The sequence below is a fragment of the Nannospalax galili genome, unplaced genomic scaffold, assembly GCF_000622305.1.
Source record: "Nannospalax galili isolate Female #2095 unplaced genomic scaffold, S.galili_v1.0 scaffold189, whole genome shotgun sequence".
Classification (NCBI taxonomy): domain Eukaryota; kingdom Metazoa; phylum Chordata; class Mammalia; order Rodentia; family Spalacidae; genus Nannospalax; species Nannospalax galili.
In genome coordinates, this window is record NW_008360331.1 from 1,152,536 (window position 1) to 1,173,592 (window position 21,057).

General features: G+C 40.5%; 1 protein-coding gene across 2 annotated transcripts in view; it reads left to right on the plus strand.

Annotated features, from left to right (window-relative positions):
• Manba (mannosidase beta) overlaps positions 1-21,057 on the plus strand; it is a 137,224-nt gene that overhangs the window by 101,370 nt on the left and 14,797 nt on the right. For both annotated transcript variants that reach the window (XM_008826198.3, XM_029560232.1), the window contains one exon: positions 901-1,065. In XM_008826198.3, the coding sequence (XP_008824420.1) occupies positions 901-1,065 (165 nt within the window). The remainder of the gene's footprint in view (positions 1-900; positions 1,066-21,057) is intronic.

Here is a 21,057-nt window from a genome sequence, read left to right on the forward strand (position 1 = left end):
TTGGGAGGCACAGGCAGGTGACTTTCTGTGAGATTGAGGCCAGCCTGATCTACATATCAAGTTCCAGACCAGCTAGGGCTGTAGGGAGACTCTGTATATATATCTCACAAACAAAAAAGCCAAAACTACCTGGAAGATGATATTTACCCAAAGAAATGAAAAAGTATTGCAAGACACAAATAATGAAGCTGGGCATGGTACCACCTGCTTGTAATCCAAGCACTCAAAAGACAGGACAGAAGTCCAACAGTCCTAATACTCTAGAGGTAAGTGCAAGTTATCTGAGGCTGACTCAGGAAATCAAACAACAACAGCAGCAGCAGTAAAAAAAAATACAAGTAATTTTAAATAACATAAGTATGTCTTCATAAGGGAAGACTTTTAAGAGAAATACTAAAATGCAACTTTCTAGGGGTGTGAAGATGGGAGATCACTATTACCAAATTCTGCTTTTGTGATTCCTTCTTGCACAAGGCTAGTCTTTCACCAATAACAAGGAGAATGATAAACATTTTATGAAATTAGTGCCACAGAACACATCTTAAATACCTTTCCAATGTGTAGAGTACTTTCCAGGTTTACCCAGAATGTATGAGAAAAGTAATTTGTTTTTTTTTTTAAATACTGGGGGTATTTATTTATTTATTTATTTAATGTGTATGAGTATTTTGCCTGCATGTAAACAAGTGTACCCATGCATGCAATGCCCAAGAAAACCATTGGAAGAGGGCGTCAGATCCCCTGGAACTGTAGGGTGCTGGGAATCCAACCTGGGTCCTTTGCAAGAGCAGCCAGTGCTCTTTACTGATGATCCATCTCTCCAGCCCCAGAAAAGTAAGTTTTACTTTTTAAAAACTTTTTACTGCTAAAATCTCTAACTCTTAACTCTTCATTCAAAAGATCTCATCTGCGGAGGACTGGTCTTATACCAGCGAGTTCTCCCTTCATCGACAGCACCATGAAAATGGGAACACGGAGATGCTTCACCAGGCCAAACTTCACTTCACACTCCCCCAAAGCACAGGCTCATTGCAGGCATTTAAAGACACCATCTACCTTACTCAGGTGAGTCATTTTCATTGTGGAGTTGAACAGGTTTCTACACTTAACATAAGAGATCATGCAAATTGTGTAGGCTTTATATGGGGGCAACTGTTCAGGTTTTCATTCTATTGATTAAGGAATTTATGGTCTTCATGATGCAGATATGACAACCCATAAGACCTGTATCTAATTTTTGGTCTTTGTTTCTTTTACAAGAACAGCTTATGAAATTTGAAAACAAATTGTGTATTAAAATGTTTGATAATTCAAGCTTAGCATAAAGGTTTGGTAATTAAGGCAGTCCATTTCTTCTGGAAGGCCCAGAAACAGACTTGTGTGTAATAGTTACCTGACTTCTGGCTGTGACACCACAGCCCTGCAATTCAGAGGGAAAAGGATAAAGTATCAAGAAAGCATGCAATATCAAGTGGATATGGTAAGAAAATAGAAAGCAGAAAGGAGACAGATAAGAAAAACGAGCAGCAAGCAGATTTATTAGAGAATAAGCCTGAGAGGGCACCTCCCCAAACACACACACCCTCCTCAAGGGAGGCACCTCCTCACAGCAGCCCAGGGTCTGGAGGAGAGCATACCCTCCCTTACAGACTAAGGGTTTGAATGTTTTCCTCCCTTTGGGGAGGAGAAAGTGTTTGGGGCTGAGGGTGTATCATCTCAGGCAGGTGCAAGGTGAGTTTCCTCATTATGAGGAGGCTCAATCATGAAGACTGGTCCAGGGAGTTCCCTGTGATTGAGATTGAGTCATTATCAAAGGAGCCAGTAAGGGGAGCATTGCTGCTTTCCCGGAAGGTAACCAGAGGGTGGTGACCATGGGAGAAGCATTCAGGATCTAATATTTCTCCATCAGATACATTTATGGGACAATGAAGGTACTCGGTGTATAAAAATTAATGTTATTACTTACCCAAGATTAAAATGTGGGGGTTGGAAATAGATCCAAGCTTACACTGCGGTGCTTGTTATTACACCAACATCATAATCACCTGAACAAATAGACTGAGTCATTAAGTTTATCAGAGTGGGCTAGAAGTCAGAGGACCACCCAGCCTTTTCATCCTAGTATCTCATTTATACACGGTCACCCATCCTTCCCCAAACTCTACTGTCTCCTACGGAGATGAATTGATTTTCAATCATATTCACGTTCATTCATTATCTTTTTGGGTGGAGTACCAAACTGAAATTGCCAAGGAGATACACCCAAGAGTGCATGGTTTTGCTGGGGTTAATTAAAAGTCATTAGTCTAGATTATGTCCATTAGTAAAAGTCATTCCTACAACATGCCCCAGGCCTTGGGTTTGATCCCTGAGACAAAGAAACAAAACGACCTCAAATGTGAAAAGGTACCACAATAAACCTCCCTGGAGAAAACATAAGATAGTATCTCATGACATTGAGATAGACAAAGAGTTCTGAAAACACTAACTATAAAAGTACGTATTGATAAATTGTATCTCACTAAAATTATGGGCTTTTGACTATCGAGCACACCACTAAGAAAGCTAAAAAGGCAAGCTACACAGAGGCTGACCAACAGAGGCAATTCATACATGTGAGTGTGTGTGTGTGTGTGTGTGTGTGTGTATTTAGCCTAGGTCTCCTATCATGTCTTATCGTGCTTACCAAATAAATCAAGAGTCATCCACGCCTGGATTTACAGGTCAACTGTACTTTCCCCTGAGTTCTGCTATGAGAGTTACCTGCAGCACAGGGAGATAAAATGTGCTCTTAAAGAATCAGTTTTTCAACATACCCTTGCTATCATCAGCTGCTCAGCAATATGCGAAGAACAAATGAGAACAGTAGAGGGGGCCATAAACTAAGGGGTGGGTGAAGACTGCTTTAGCCCGTGTCCACAGAGGGGGTAGTGAGAGGACATGCTGTGGCAGGCAGGCAGCTTAGTTTAGTCAGTCAGGAGTGGTACCTGTGAGTCACAGAACAAGTGGGTGTGTCTGTGTATGTGGGGTATTTGGAATATGATGTAACCAGATAAGAAAGGAGAATGAAAGGGTATTTTGGAGTATTAGGAGAATTGAAGAGACAAAAGAATTGACTTGTGACTCTAAGATGAAGGCAAACAAGGAAAGGTCTTCATGTGAAGAAGCCGAACAGTGCTCTCAGCCAAGACTTTCCCGACAGATACCAATTTGGTCAATTAATAAAGGTCTAAAAATGTGACACACAGGCAAGCACCCTGTTCTTTAGATACTTATGAGAGACACTCAAGAAAAAGAACAGAGGGTTGAAGTGAGATGAGAGGGAATGGGTCAGAAAAAAGATGGCATTCTAACACACTGACCAAGATAGTGGTTCGAACATCAAAGTAACAAGGCAGAGTGTTTTCACTCTAACATCTCTTACCTATATTTTACTCATAAAAATCTGAAGCTCAGCTGGAGTTATGGCTCAGTAATAGAGTATTTGTCTGGCATGTGCAAAGCCTTAGTTTTAAACCCCAGCACAGGAAGAAAGGAAAGAAGGAAGGAACAGAGAGACCAGGAGGGAGGAAAGGGTGGGGAAGTGGAAGGACAGAGAAAAATATCATAATTCTGATTTATTTCATTGAGATACTATCTAATGTAGAATTAGAAAGCACCAAGATAAAATAAGAAACTAGCAAGTCCACTCTGAACCAAGGCACAATCGGACACTGGTTCAAAGTGCCCAGACAAACCTCAACACCACTGAGAACTGCCAGCAGATAGTTCCACTGCTGGCTCCAGTTTTCTTCCCATTGTCTTGACCAGTCTTTCCTATACTTAAATGTCAATATAAAAAGTGTATGTGGGAGCTGGAGAGATGGCTCAGAGGTTAAGGGCACTGACTACTGTTGCAGAGGACCTAGGTTTGATTCCCAGCACCCACATAGTGACCAACAAGTATCTGTAACTCCAGTTCCAGGGGATCTGATGCCCTCTTCTGACCTCTGTGGGTGTTACATGACATGGGTGCAGTTACACACATTCAGGCAATACACTTAAACTAGAATTAATAAATAAAATATTTAAAAAGATTATATTATCCTTTTATGTTTTACTCAACAGAATCTGTGTGAGAATTGCCATTGATGATAATATTAGTGTGCACACTTTTTTATTGAAGAGTTCCATTATGTGAGCAGATCACAATTTGGATGTAAATATTACTATTAAAGGACACTGATGCTGTTTCTAGTTTGAGGCTATAATGGATAATTCTATGATGAACAGTATTTTGCATGACTATTAGTAGACAAATGTACTTGCTTTTCTCTTTTTGGTCTTTTTGAGACAGAGTCTTCCTATAGCCCCAGCTGTCCTGGAACTCACTATGTAGACCAGGCTGGCCTTGAACTCCCAGAGATCCACCTGCCTCTGCCTCCCAAGTGCTGGGATTAAAGGCATGCACCACCACACCTGGCCATTGCTTTTCCTAAGTCTATAGTTAATTTTCAAGGAAACCAAATATTTTGCTTTGACAGAAACTGCCAGAAACTTTTCCAAAGTAGTTAAACAAATTGACAGCTTATCTAACAATTCCCTATAGTGCCAGCTGGCCGACCCCCTCACCTCAGCTGGTTGTGCCAATATTTAATTATAACCATCCTGCTGGGTATCTTGAGTGGCTTTAATTTTCAATTGCTTGGTTAAGAATGAGATTAAGAATGGTGTCATATATTTATTGACCATTTGAATGCCTTTTTTGGTGAAGTACCTATATGAGGCGATATTTTCAACAAGTGGTTCTGGAACAACTAGAGATCTACATGCAAAAAAAAGTGGATTCCTATCTCACGCCATGAGCAAAATTAAAAATGGATCAAAATCTAAATATAAGACATAAACCATAGAAGAAAATATGCACATAAATCTTTGTGACTTTTGATTAGGTAACAATTTCATAAATATCATAGCTAAAATCCAAGAAATTAAAGAAAACTTCAATTGTACATCATCAAAATCATCAAAGAACACTATCAAATAAGTGCAAAGATAGATGGGCATAGTGGCACGTGCCTGTTAACCCTAGCACTTGGAAGATTGAGGCAAGAGGCTTGCCGTAAGTTCAAGGCTAGCCTGTGCTGCAAGGTGAGACCCTATGTCAAACAAACAATAAAACAATAAAATGAGAGAAGTTAAAAGAGAATCCAGATTTCCCCCACTCCGGGATTAGGCCTGGTTTGCGCTGCTTGTGCTATAGCCAGCCTGATGACTTAGCTGGAACCCCATCTATCCCTCTGCCATCTCCACACTCACAGTCCTGGCTGTGATTGCTAACCTCACACACCACCCTAGCCTAGAATCACCCTTGTCCCTTGAATAAAAAAATCAAAAGTGGGACTCTGAAGCTTAGACCAGCTAACTATTCATACCTGATCTGAAATCAACCAAGCTACAACAACAATGAAAACAGAACCAAACTTCTACCCAACAAAGGCAGGCTAGAATTTCATATCAGGCACACAGCCAACAAAAGAAGTCCATATGCCCAGGCCACAGTGCAAAAACACAAATAATATGAAAAACAAAAATAATATGTTTCCATAAAATCTCACTAGTCCTATAGAAATGTTGTACAGTGAAAACTACTCAGAGGAACCCCAGGACTTAAAAGAACAATTATAAATGATAAAAAGTTCAAGGAGTTTAAAGAACACACAAGCTAGGTGAGAGAAATTGTTACGTGTTTACGAGCCGTAGCTGCTCTTACAGAGGACCCAAGTTTGGTTCCCAGCACCCATATGGTGGCAAATAAACTCCATAACTCTAGTTCCAGGGGATCTGACAGTCTCTTCTGGCTTCTATGGGCATTGTATGCACATGATGCACTTACATACGTGCAGGCAAGACTCTCATACACATAAATAAAAATAAATAATTAATTTTAAAAAAGAACATATGAATAAACACCTCAAAACTCAAAGAGGATAGGAATAAACTCCCGACTGATGAAATGACAAAGATGATTCAGGGTTTGAAAAGTGAATTCAGGAAAGAGATAGAAATATTGAAGAAAACTCGAGATGATGATGGTATTGAAAACCCTATAACCTAATTCAGAGAAAGTCTTACCAACAGAATGAATCAAGTAGAAAACAGAATATCAGGACTTGAAGATAAAGTAGGAGATAAATATGAAAAATTTTAAAATACAGGAATGGAATATACAGGAGCTGTGGGATACCAAAAAAGATTAAATCTATGAATTACAGGCATGCAGGAAGGAGAAGCAGCTCAGGACAGTGGCATTAATTAGATCTTCAGCAGGATCATAGAGGAAAACTTCCCTAAATTAGGGGAAGCCATGCACATACAGATACAAGAAGCACACAGGATGCCGAATTGACAGGACCATAGCATAGTAAAAACATTAAATATACAGAATGAAGAGAGGGTTTTGAAAGTTGTAACAAAAAATTATATATAAAGGAAAACCCCTCAGAATAACAGCTAACTTTTTGATGTAAACTTTAAAAGCCAGAAGAGCCTAGAACAATGTATCCCAAGTTCTGAATGACCATAGATGTCAACCCAGACTCCTTTACTCAGCAAAACTATCTTCCATAGTCCGAGGAGAAGGAAAAATCTTCCACGACATAAACAGGCTGAAAGAATTCCTGTCCACTAAACCAGCCCTACCGAGAATATTGGAAGCAGTATGGTGGACTGAAGAAATGAAGAACCATATCAAGTGGATATGGAAAGAAAACAAATGAAGCTATCATTATAGAAACACAAAATAGGGCTAAAACACAAACAGAAAATAAAATGACAGCAACCAATACATATACTTCAATAATAGCTTTAGCTATGAATGGTCTCAACTCCCCAGTCAAAAGACACAGACTAGGATTAAGAAACAAGATCCATCTTTGTTGTCTACAAGAAACTCATCTTACCTTCAAGGACAGGTACATCCTTACAGTGAAAGGAAGGAAAAAATATTCCAAGAAAATAAAACTAAAATACAAGTAGGTGTTGTGTTCTAGTTGTTTACTACAGGGGAGAAAAAGGGTTATTTGGCTTACAGTTTTTAGTCCATCATCAAGGGAAGCCAGGGCAGGAACTCAAGGCAGAAACCTGGAGTACAGACCATGGAGGATAGCTGCTTACTGGCTTGCTTCTCTGGCCTGTGAGCAGCCTGCTTTTTTTTGAGACACTGTTTCCCTGTAGCCCCAGCTGTCCTGGAACTCACTGTGTAGACCAGGCTGGCCTTGAACTCACAGAGATCCTCCTGCTTCTACCTTAGCCTACTTTAAAAAAAATTATTTTTATCTTATGTCTATGAGTGTATTGCCTGCATGTATTTAAGTGCATCTGTGTCATGCAATGCCTGAGGAAGTCAGAAGAGGGCGTTGGAGCCCCTGAAGCTGGAGTTACAGATGGTTGTTAGCAACTATGTGGGTACTGGAAACCAAACCCAGTTCTTCTGTGAGAGCATTCAGTGCTCTTAACCACTTAGCCATCTCTTCACCCCTCAGTCTGCTTTCTTATACAACACAAGACCACCCCTCTAGTGGCACCACCACTGTTGGGCCCTCTCACATCACTTAGCAATCAAGAAAATGTCCTACAGACATGGCCACAGGCCAATCCATGGCAGAAATTCCTCAATTCAGATTCTGTCTACCCAGGTTGACAGCTAAAGCTGTCTAGCACATGTTGCTATCCTATTATCTGAAAAAATAGACTTCAAACTAAAATTAATCGGAAGAGATAAAGATGGTCATTTCATTCTGATCAAAGGAATAATTGATCAAGAAGATATTACAACAATAAACATATATGCACCAAACTCTGGTGCACCCAATTTCATAAAAACAACACTGCTGGACTTCAAGACACAGATTAGCCCTAATCTAGTTATAGTAGGTGTGGTGGTTTGAATGAGAATGTCCCCCATAGCCTCTAAGTAGTTGAACATTTTGTCCCCACTTGGTGGCGCTGTTTTGGGAGACCTTAGAACATGTGGTCATGCTGGAGGAAGCATGTCACTGGGGGCGTGCTTAGGCAGTTCTTCAGCCTTGCTGGAGGATTTCCAGTTGCTCTCTGCTTCCCATGCATGCTTGAAGATGTGCGTGCTTAACTTTTGTTCCAACTCCAGCCACCTCTGCCACCATGCCTCCCCATCATGATGGATTCTTGCCCCTTTGGAACTGTAAGCTAAATAAACTCTTACTTTTATAAGTTCCCTTGGTCATGGTTTCTATCACAGCAACAGAAAAGTAATACAGTAGGTAACTTGAATACCCTGCTTTCTTCAATAGGTCAAATGGAAAGACATCAGAATTAAATGATATTACATATCAAATGAATCTAACAGACATCTACAGAATGTTCTACCCAGCCACCAAAGAACACACATTCTACTCAGGAGCCCATGGAAGTTTCTCCAAAGTAGACCACATACAGGGGCACAGAACAAAGGAAATACAAAAAATTGAAATAATTCCATGTGTCCTATCTGACCATATACAATAAAGTTTAAGATAAACAGCAATACACGCTCTAGTAACTGCGTGAAGTCATGAAATTAAACAACACACTATTGAGTGATGACTGGGTCAAGGAAGAAATCAAGAAAAAAATAAAAATATTCCTGGAATTAAATGAAAATGAAAAGCACAACACAATAAAAACCTCTGGGACACATTAAAATCAGTCCTAAGAGGGAAATTAAAACTTTAAACACATACACTAAAAATCAGAAAGAACACAAATAAATGACTTAATGATACAACCCAGGACTCAGGAAAAATAAGAACAAACTTCACTTAGTTTGTTTCTTCCCCACTATCAACTTGGGGAGGAAAGGGTTTATTTAGCTTACATATCCCTGATCACAGTTCATCCAGGAGCCCAAGGTAGGAACTCAGGGCAGGAACTTGGAGGCAGGAGCTGGAGCACAGGCCATGGAGGAACACTGCTTACTGGCTTGCTCCCCTGGCCCCTGCTCAGCCTGCTTTCTTATGCAGCACAGGCCCACCTACCCAGGGGTGGCACCACCCACAGTGGCCTGGGCCCTCCCACATCACTGAGCATTCAAGAAGATGCCCCATGAACATGGCCACAGGCTAGTCTAATGAAGGAAATTCCCCAATTGAGGCTCCCTCAACCCAGGTGAGTCAAGTTGACACTAAAGCTGTCCAGCACAAAACTAAACCAAGCAGATGAGAACAAATAAAAATCAGAGCAGAAACCAATGAAATAGAAACAAAACAATACAAAGAATCAATGAATCTAAGAGCTCATTCTTTTTCTTTTTTAAAAAATATTTTATTTATTTAAATAATTTCATGTGTATGAGTATATTGCCTGCATGTATATAAATGCACCCATGTCATGCAATGCCTGCAGAGGTCAGAAGAGTATGTTGGATCCCTGGAACTGAAGTTACAGATGCTTTTTAGCTGCCATGTGGGTCCTGGGAATTGAACCCTGGTCCTCTGCAAGAGCATCCAGTTCTCTTAAACACTCAGCCATTTCTCCAGCCCCTAAGAGCTGTTTCTTTGAAAAGATAAACAAGATGGACCCTTAGCCCAGCTAACCAAAAGAAAGAGCAGGCCCAAATCAACAAATTCAGAGATGAAAAGGAAAATTTTACAATACATTAAGTAATACACAACATTATAAGCAAATACTTTAAAAACCTATAGTCTATTAAATTAGAAAATCTAAAACAAATGGATGAATTTCTAGATTCAACTGAACAACCAAAGTTAGACTAAGAAGAAATCAACAACTTAGACCTAGAACAAATAAGATTGAAACAGTAATGCAAAGTCTTTTTTAAAATTAGCATTGCTTTAAAAAAATAACATGATTACATTGAATAGATTATTCAATTATTATTATTATTATTATTCATTATTACATTGTATAGATTGGAGAAGTTGGAAGGGGACTGAATTCCAAACTCACATTACAGCAACAGTAAGAAATTTCACAGTATTGTTAAAGCTTGGTAGTACAGTTTTGTCAGTTTCTAAAAACTTAAAGTAGGCATATAGATTTGTGAATTTATATTCTAAAATACAGTGATTTTTTTTCATTTTGAGAGTTATATCAGTTTAGTTATTAAAGTACTGAAAAAAAATTTTTGACTTGCAACTGTGATTTTTATCTCTAGAAGTTCAAAGCCTTTTAACTAAAAAAACCCAGGTCCAGATGGATTCACAGCAGAATGTTAGCCGACCTTCAAAGAAGATCTACAAGTGATGCAGCTTAATTATCCAGAGAGATAGAAACAGACGGAGAGCTCCCAAACTCCTTCTAGGAGGCCAGTATTTCTCTAATAGTAAAACCAGGTAAAGACCCAACAAAAAAAGAAAACCACCCCCCATGTATATACACGAGCCTACTAAATGGACTCAGCACATTAGATATATGTATATTTATAAATTTATGTGTGTATGTGACAATAATGAAGGGGACAGGAAATTGTGAGGAGTGGGGGTCATGTGAGGAGTAGGAAGGAGACTGGAAGGGTGGAAATAGTGCAAACACAATACTCACATGTGAAACTCTTAAAAAATAAAAAACCTAAAAAGATAATCCAGTAAACAGGAGAAAAATGACAAATTATAACCTTTTACAATTTAATGATGAAAAAGACAATTTAAAAATAATTGGATATTTCTTTAAAGAAAATGGCCAAGAAACACATGAAAAGTGATGCTGAGGAAAATACAAATTGAAATCCCAGTGGGTACCATCCATATCCCCTAGGATATCTAGAAACTGAAAAAAAAGTGTTATATGGATGTGGAGAAATTGGAGCCATCAGATATTGCTGAGGGAAGGTAATGTGATTCAGCTGCTGGGAAGAACAGTTCCTCAAAATTTAGATGTCTAGCTACCACATGATCTAGCAAATCTATTCTCATGTATATCCTCAAGAAACTTGAAAATGTATTTCACACAGAAAGTTCATAGGAGCATTTTCCTGGTAGTCAAAATGGGAGCAGTCCAAGTGTTCATCAGCTGATGAATGGACCGACAGAAAGGCATATCGTATGAAAAAATACTCAGATATGAAAAGGAATGGCATGCATGCTCAGTGGGGGGGACCCAGCTACAGAAGTCATGCACTGAACCAGTTTGTTTGTGTGACATGTCCAGATTAGGCAAATCCAGAAACAAGAATGAGACTTGTGGTTTCCAGAATCTGCAGAGAGAAGAAGTGGGAGTGATGGTCAGCCAAGTAGGGGGAGAGAAGAGAGGAGTTATGGTCAGCCAAGTAGGCGGGGAGAAGAGCGGGGAGTGATGGTCAGCCAAGTAGGGGGGGAGAAGAGTGGAGTTATGGTCAGCTAAGCAGGGGGAGAGAAGAGTGGGGTGATGGTCAGCCAAGCAGGGGGAGAGAAGAGTGGGGTGATGGTCAGCTAAGTAGTGGGGGAGAAGAGTGGGGTGATGGTCAGCCAAGTAGGGGGAGAGAAGAGTGGGGTGATGGTCAGCCAAGCAGGGGGAGAGAAGAGTGGAGTTATGGTCAGCCAAGTAGGGGGGGAGAAGAGTGGGGTGATGGTCAGCCAAGCAGGGGGAGAGAATAAGTGGGAGTGATGGTCAGCCAAGCAGGGGGAGAGAAGAAGTGGGAGTGATGGTCAGCCAAGCAGGGGGAGAGAAGAGTGGGGTGATGGTTAGCCAAGCTGGGGTTTCTTTGGACATAATGAAAAAATTCTAGAATTAAAGATTTCCACATCCTCGTGACTATACTAAAAACAAATGAATTTATAAACTCTAAATGGGAGGATTTTATATAGTATACAAATTATATCTCAGTTTTAAAAAGAACTTTACTAGAAAATTTTTACTGTAAAGACACTTTATGTGAATACAGTGTCTAAAAATTGAGAGCACTTCCTCTCCTGGATCCAGGGGGTGGGGATGTGTTTCTGGGAAAGGTTGTCCCATCACTCAGCAGGAAGGGGACTTGGACAGTGTTGAGCAACGTCACCACACCTGCAAAGTTGGAATTGGGGTTGGGACCCAGGTATCCTGGTTCAGTCTCTTTCCAACCAGACTTTTTAGGAAGATCGATTTCATAAATGTAATCAAGCAAATTGTTGAAAGTAGACATTTTAAGAACTTAAATAAGATTTGTCTACTCACAGAGGGATTGAGTGATCTAGGAGATGACTAAGCATTCATCTTTTTATATAATGTAAAGATTGTCACTGGGCGAGGTGGCGCACACCTTTAATCCCAGCACTTGTGAATCAGAGGCAGGATCTCTGAGTTCTAGGCCAGCTGGTGCTACAGGGAGACCCTGTCTCAGAAATACAAAACCAACCAATCAACCAACCCACCAAACAAACAAACAAACTAAAAGCAATGTAAAGATTGTCCTGTTTAGGAAAAGATGCAAGGATACAAGTACAGGTGCTTAGATTTAAATTTTTTTTTAATTTATTATTTTATGTGTACGAGTGTACATTTGCATGTGTGCAAGTGAACCTGTGTCATGCAATACACATGGAGGTCACAAGAGGGCATCAGATACCCTGGAACTGGAGTTACAGACTGTTGTTAACTGCCATGTGGGTGCTGGAGACCAAACCTGGGTCTTCTGTAAGAGCAGCCAGTGTTCTTAACCAGAGCCATCTCTCCAGGCCCCTAGGTACATGTTTTTGTTTTTTTAAATTATTTTTATTTTATGTGTATGAATGTCTTGCATGCATGTGTGTAAGTGTACTCATGTTGTGCAATTCCCACAGAGGTCAGAAGAGGGTGTCAGATCCCCTGGAACTGGAGTTACTGCAAAAGCAGTCAGTGCCCTTAACCATTGAGCCAATTCTCCAGCCCCGTACAAGTTTTTAAGGCAAAATGACAGTTTTAGATTTTGTAGGGAACTATGATTGTCTTAACATCCCTTGAAGGAGTATAGTGGGCAAAGATGTGTGTGAAAGCCTGCTTTTCGTCTTTAGAACTGGTTTGCAGGAAGTTTGGAAACGTTTGGAGACTAGGTTACGAAAAAACCCTAATAGCCTGTAAAACAGAGTTTAATGGGAAATTCTGGTAGGGGCTCAGAAGCTCAAAATGCTGGTGGGACTGTGGAGATTAAAGACTGTACTGATGAGGTTTTGGGTGGAAATGAGATTTATGTACTCACCAGGGATTCCAAAACTCCCTGGACCTAAAGTGTCCCTGAAAACTGGCCATTCCTCACATACCAACAAGGTTAAGGAGAATGGAACATTCTGAGACTGCCCCTCAGGGACCAGAAGCAGCCTTGATTCATGAGTTATAGCATGAAACCGAGGGGTGGGGGTCATTCAAGGCATCCGGGATAGAAGTTACTGATCTAGATGGATTTATAAATTAAGGTGAGTAAGAGAAACGCAAACATGTATGAGCAAGATATCAGGATGAGCCACAGTAAGTGATGAAATCACGTAGTTCAGGCAAAAATAAAGCATTCCAGATAAAGCCATAATCGTCATCTATTTAAATTATCTGCCAGTTCGTATAAACACTTATTTTCATCACTTAAATTATATGTATTCTCATAACTACTTGTAATATATAAGTAGTTATTTCTGTATCTATTCTAACATTAACTTCTCTGCTGTAATTTATTTTTTCTACCTTAATACATAAATATTATCAATCACTTAGAATTTTCAAGCTTTAAAAATACTGGAACTTGAGTAGGTGCCACTCTTGTTATGCCACGGAAAGAATCTGAATGTATTTTGCCAATGCCCTGAGGCTCTGTGGGAGACTGAGTTGATATGTGACAGGTTAGCTTATCTAGCAGAGGAAACTCAAAGCAACAAGGCCCTCAGACCAGGCACAGAGCCTGCTTGCTACTTTAAGTCAAATTCACAAATCCAGAATAAGGAGGAGCAGAGAAGAAAGATTTTTTTTCTTTTTGTCTTTTTGTAGCCCCAGCTGCCCTAGAACTCGCTATGTAGACCAGGCTGGCCTTGAACTCAGAGAGATCTGCCTGCCTCTGCCTCCCAAGTGCTGGGACTACAGGCATGTGCTACCACGCCCAGCTGTGAAGAAAGATTTTTAAAAAACTGAATTCTGACCAGAAAAGGAACACACATAAGCTTTCACTCAAAGAGGTTCAAGGAATGGCGAAAAGCCAAGTGTGCCATCCTGAAGCAGACGTTTGGAGGGTGTCTCCAGGAACTGGCAAGGTCTTACCCATCACAGGCTCAGAGATGTTGAAGTACAGAGTTTGTTCAAAGACTTTCAAGGGAAGAGTCTTCTGAGAAGGGAATCTGAGAGCTCAAGAGTCTTGGCTAGCCTCTTCAATACTAACTTCATGTATGATGGGCTCCTAGACAGAGCTAGCCTAGTATACTTTCCTTTCATTGTTAACAAGAGTTAGATGTCCTGTTTCCATTTTCAGTAATTTTTTTTTGGTCTTTTTTGAGACAGTGTCTCCCTGTAGCCCCAGATGACCTGGAACTCACTATGTAGACCAGGCTGGCCTGGAACTCACAGAGATCCACCTGCTTCTGCCTCCCGAGTACTGGGATTAAAGGCGTGCATCACCACGCCTGGCTATTTTCAATATTTTTAAAACTTGGAAATTCCAAGGTATTAATTATATTTACGTATTAAGCTAGAAAAAATTACAGCATAGAAGTTAGTTAATGTTAGATAGCAGACATAACTATATGTTGCAAGTAGTTATGAAAATGAATATAATTTAAGTGCTGAAAGTAAGTGTATAGGAACTGACAGATAATTTAAATAGATGAGAATATGACTATTGGGCTTTGGGACTGGGGATGTTGCTCAGATTGTGGGGCTGGGGATGTTGCTCAGTGGTTACTCATTCCACTGAGCATGGGGGAGACCTGGGTTTGGTCCTCAGACACAGAAACAAAACAAAAGGAAATACGTATTGAGGATTGTGGCAGATGGGTACACTGGCTCTAATTTAAGACAATAAGTGACAAAAATCTTAGCACAAGAAACAAAGCATGCCTATTGTGTGAGCCAGTTCAAACCCAGGAGATGCTAAGCTCAGCCTGGTCACTGCCAGTTTATGGCAACATAACTGATATATAATATGTCAGTATGAAAGAAGAGCATTGAACTTTGGCACACACACACATACACACACACACACACACACTCTCTCTCTCTCTCTCTCTTGTTATTTTGGGGAGGGGGAAGCTTTTTGTTTTCACATTTTTGAGGCACTGTCATATAGCTCAAGCTAACCGTGAACTCATTCTATAGCTCACACCAGCCTTGAATTTCTGATCCTCTTGCTTCTACTTTTCAAGTGCTGGGGTTACAGCCATTTACCACTATGCCCTGCTCACTTTGCCACCTGTCATTACCAAAGAGACAAAGCAAGAAAGGAAAAGAATCAGTATGAACCCTTGTATTTGAAGAAAAATATTATAAAACACTTTTCCTAATGCCTAGTATTTGAAGAACAGTTAGTCAAATGATGCTATAATTATATAACCATTTAGCACACACGTTTCCAGAACACAGAAATGTACTGGGTCCTCTGTAAGAGCAGCCTGTGCTCTTAACCAGAGCCTGGATAAAATGTGATATATAAAATATGAGAACAGAATAACCAAATGTTTATGAATTACAACATCTGTTAATGAGATTGTAAAAGAATGTAGAGCCGAGCAAATAATTTGAATCCCCCCAACCTGAAAATCAAGTTTTTCATGAATAAAAAGAAAATGCATACTAGATCTACCAAAGCCATTAGGGAAACATCTAGTGGCATTTTGCTTTAGAGTCGCCTAAGCATGAGCCTTAGTTTTGGCTTTATCTTGAATGTTTTATTTTCACCTGGACTGGGTGATTTCATCACTTACACAGTGTGTCCTGATATCTTGCTTATACATCACAATTATGTTGTTTACTTTTCTCTTGTTCTCTTTGACTTATAAATCGATATCTAAGGAAAGTAACTTCTATCCCAGATGCTTTGAATGACCCCACCTTCCACACGTAGGTTATGGATCAAGGCTGCTCCTGTTCCCTGAGGGATAGTCTCAGAATGTTCTGTGCTCTTTAACCTTGGGAGGAACGGCCAGCCTTCAGGGATGCTTTGGGTCCTGGGAGTTTTGAAATTGCTGGTGGGTGTCATGATGACATCACTGGTTGCCTGTGAGTGCTGTCAGGTTCTTTAGTGTGTAAGGACCAGAAGCCTTGCTCTCTGTGTTGTTACTCAATGGCATAACAAGGACTTCCTCTGCCTTTTGTGAGCCCTTCACACTGTCCATAAGGCCACAGATGTGGGAACCTCCCAGTGAGAGAAGATTTCTGGTCCATCAGCGTGGTGGATGCATGAACTGCATTGGCTGATACTGTCCACACAGACCACACTTAGCTTGGCTGTAGGGGCCTTATTTGGAGGTTCACAGCAATTTAAATGAGTTCAGATATTAGTAAATCTTGAAAACAAATGCATTATTTTCCATGCTGATGTGAGGTTAAAATCTTTTTTCTTTTTTATTTTTATATGTGTGCATCTGTGTGTGGTATGCATTCAAATCTGTGAGTTCATATATATGTGAATGCATGTTTGTGCACCTGTACAAACATGGAAGCCTGAAGTTGATGTAGGATGTCTTCCCTAATTGCCCTCCCCTTTATTGAGGCAGGTTCTCTTGCTGAGCCTGGAGCTTGCCAATTTGGGCTAGTTTGGCTAGCCAGCTTGCCCTGGGGACCCCGTTTCTTCATCCTTGCCTGCCCAGCATTTCCTTGGGTACTGGGGATCCAAACTCAGTCCTCATGCTTGCACTGCAAGTGCTTTATCCCCGAGCGGTCTCCTGGCCCTGAGGTTAAAATATTTAGTGGGCGTAGACTCAGTGCAGCCCTTTGATCTGTCTCTATTGAGAGTTTACTTCTTGGCTGCTTCATCTTCACAGAACATTCTAGAAATTGCTGTACAACATTGATTTGGTACAGTAACTCAGTACACATACAGATGCTCACTTCAGGGATCCAGTGTCCCTGCACATAGGCATCTAGGTCTCGAAGCAGATAAACCCTTTCTGGTTTGGCTCAGACAAGACTGGCATTTTTACAGGGGACTTGGCTGGTGATCCCAAGTGTAATTGCAGATTAGTTTGACTGGCAGATATATTCTTTGGTCTAGTTTTCTGTTTCATCCCTCATGTATTTTTAGACTAACAAATTCAGACGATATCCTGCGACCTTTCTGAGCTGGCCGTGCTGTGGAGATTCTTATTGTCCTTATGGCACACTTTCTGGCTGTCATTCCTGTGGTCAACAGCACCTGGCCCCACAATGAGAAGGTGTGCCTTACTGGCTCACAGCTACGTCTCTTTAGTGGCAGCTTTATCAGCTCTGTAAATGGGCTCCCTACACCCCTCTAGCCCGTCCTAGCCCCTTTTCTGTTCATTAGTCCTAGTGACCCTTTGGAAATGTAAGTTAGTTGCATCACTCTTTTCCTAATAGTATACCACGACTTCATTGTCTTTATGATGCAGCAGACCTTTGGCAAGCCTCCATGGCTTCTTCGTCAGGATTCTCATTTCTCCCAGGTTCCTCCATGCTCTGGCCATCTTTGCCGGCCTTCTGTTCTTGGCCTGCATGTCCATCTGTCCACACACATTTTGTCCTCTCTGGCTGGGAGGTGCTTCCCTATTCTCTTGGGCCAATTCTCCTCACTAAGTCCCTTTCTCCTACTGTGAGCTCACAACATTGGACACTTCTTAGCACCCATTACTGCCTAAAGTTTATATTTCATTGTGATTCTTTAACTAAGGTTTGTCTGTTATGCAAGAGAGGGTGGAGATGTATTTTCTTCTTTGCTTAGAGAAGAGGTTTAAAATCACAAACATGTAAGAGTACTGCAGATACTTAGTAAATATTTATTGAATGATCATGACTCCAAACTTCTGGAATTCTATGTCTCTGAGTCATGCAAGTGGTAACCTCATCTATGACTTCCTCCTTATTCAGCCTACCTGAATCCTAAAGCTCTCCCTTTATCTGAGATTTTTGGTCTTATGGGACGTCATCTGTGCTTAGTTTTCTAGTGACCATAGATGAAACCTTTTCTTCTTGGGTAAAAATCCATGCCCTACTCCAAGGCAGTCCTGTTCTCTGACAGAAATCCTGGCTCCTCTGACCATCTCTGTAGGTTCCCTGACCCATTCATGAGCCCCTCCTGAGCAGAGCTGTAAGCTGAGACCATGAGATACAGTGTCTGTAAGGCAACAGTACAAGGGACTCATTTTCCAATGATGACGCAGTAATTAGGAGCCTGCCTGGAGGTCTTTAGTGCCCCGTGAACAAGAACTGAGTATACTTCACTCAGTAGGAGAACTCTACTGCTCTAATGAAGGAGTTGTAACTGTAAGAAATCATACCTTGATTTTTATAAAAATTCATTATATGAAGGCAATAGCTTGATTAAAAAGAGTTAGATATTGAATAATTTACTCATAATAGCAATGTTTTTCTTTCTCTTTTTTGTGTTTTAAAGAAAATTTTTATTGAGCTTTTGGATATTTCATACAACAGTTCTTAACCAAACTTAGATCCCTGCTCCCCTATCCATGCTCCCACCACACCCACCAGACCTTATGTATTTGGCCATACATATTAAGTCCTATCCAGCCAAGCATTTGTGCCCAGATGTCCTTTGGTGAAAATTCATTTACTGGAGCCTAGTCAGCCTCTCTAGAGAGTGTAAGGCCTACCCTCCCTCACCCAGCAGTAATCAGTCTCCAATAGTCCCATTTAGTTTCAATAGTCCACCCATTTTCCTTGCTCCACTCTGGGCCCTTGTCTGGTTGAGTTGGCCTGGGTCCTGCCACAAGTTCACACGTGCAAGCTTCCAGTAGCCTGAAAGCCTCTTCTTCCCTATGTTCATGAACCAGCCCTGGCTCTGACAATCTTTCTGCGCCCTCTTCTGCAATGGTCCCTGAGCCATGGGTGGGTGAGGTTCAATAGAGGAATTCTATCCAGGGATACACACTCTTCAGTCTCTTATTCTTTAAACTTAGTCAGTTGTGGTCATCTGTATGTATCACATTCTGTTGTATAAGAAAGCTTCACTGGTGAGAGTTGAGGGATGCACTAGTTTTCTCTCTACCCCTTGTTCCACTATGTTCCATGAGTCTTAGGTGTAGAGGTTCAATTGTAGATATGTCACCTAGCACTAGGCATCTCTCAGATGCATATTCTGTGTGTCTGATCAGTTGTGGGATTCTGCAGTAGCCTCCATCTATTGCAAAAAGAAGCTTCACTGATAAGTTGTGTACAGTATTCATGTCAGTAAATATAAGGATCCATATTTAGCATATGGTAAGAAATTTCACTTGTCTAGAGTTATGAGAGAGATGGGGTTTTCTCTAGGATCTATAACCTCTCCAGCCATGTATATTTGGTTGTGTTTACAGTTGATTACTCCCCAGATAACAGTGCCACGAACTGCACTACACGAGGTAGTCATTATGGTTATAAGGCTTTAGGGCTGGGTTGGACTGTTGATTGATTTTCTCCCTTAGCAGCTTGCATACTATCCTCTAGAACCTGAGAGGTAAACTTCAGGTAGGTTTCCAGGTTAGTTCCTGCTCCATTGTTCCAAGTCCTGTGTCAGAAGTATGCCTTGTCTTCAGCAGCAGGGTCTTATCGTCCAGTTCTGGGAGGTAACCAAGAGCTCTGGCAATAATAGCCTGTGTTATTTTGGGAGAGTCTCTTGGATTACTCTGACCAACCACTGAAGGGAGGTCTGTTCTGTCTGGCACTGTGTTCCTTGTCATACAGCCCATAGGTATACATGTGCACTAATGTTCAGGCACCGTATGGGCATTTCTCAGGGGGTTTCAGAGGCAACACATTTCCCTAGCCCCCCCCAAGATCTTGCTCTTGCTCTAGCAAGAGTTTCAAGCACTATATTGAAAAGGAATGGAGATAGTGGACAGCCCTGTTGGGTTCCTGATTCTAATAGGAATGCTTCTAGTTTTTCTCCATTTAGGATGATGTTGGCTATGGGTTTGTTGCATACAGCTTTAATTATATTGAGGTATGTTCCCTCCAGACCAATTCCTTCTAGGACTTTTAACATGAGTGCATGTTGGATTTTGTCAAATGCCTTTTCTGCATCTATTGGAATGACCATGTGATTTTTGTCTTTTAATCCATTTATATGTTTTATTACATTTATTGACTTACATATATTGAACCATTCCTGCATCTCTGGAATAAAGCCTACTTGATCGTGGTGGATGATCTTTTTAATGTGCATCTGTATGTCTTTTGCAAGTATTTTGTTGAGTGTCTTTACATGTATGTTCATTAAAGATATGGGTCTAAGGTTTTCTTTTTCTCTTGCGTATTTCCCTGGCTTTGGTATCAGAGTGATGCTGGCTTCATAGAAGGAATTTGGGAGCTCTCCCTATGTTTCTATCTTTTTGCATAATTTAAGCAGTATTGCTTGCAGGTCTTCTTTGGAAGTCTGGTAGAATTCTGTGAATCCATTTGGGCTGGGCTTCTTTTAGTTGGGAAATTTTGTATTACTGTTTAAATTTCCTTATGTGTTATGTGTCTGTTTAAGCTGTTGGTCTCTTCTTGGTTTAACCTTGATGGTGTCCATGACTTTAGAAATTAATTCATTTCTTTTAGGTTTTCAGATTTAATGGAGTATAGATTCTTAAAATATTCCCTTACAATGTTCTGGATTTTTTAAGGGTCTGTTGTAATGTTTTCCCTTTCATCTCTGATTTTGTTAATTTGGACTTGTTCTTTCTTTCTTTTGGTTAACTGAGCTAGGGGTCTATCTTGTTTAACTTTTCAAAGAACCATCTCTTAGATTCATTGATTTTTGTTTCTTCTTCTCATATACTAGGTTGGAGGTTGGTTTGTTCTTGCCTCTCCAGAGTCTTGAATTGTACTGTTAAGTCATTTATTTGTGCTTTTTCTGATTTTTTTAAATTGTAGGCACTAAGAACTATAAAGTTCCCTCTTAGGAATGCTTTTAATTTTTTTTTGAAAAAAGGTATTATTTTTATTTTATGTGTATGCGTGTATTGACTGCAGGTAGGTATG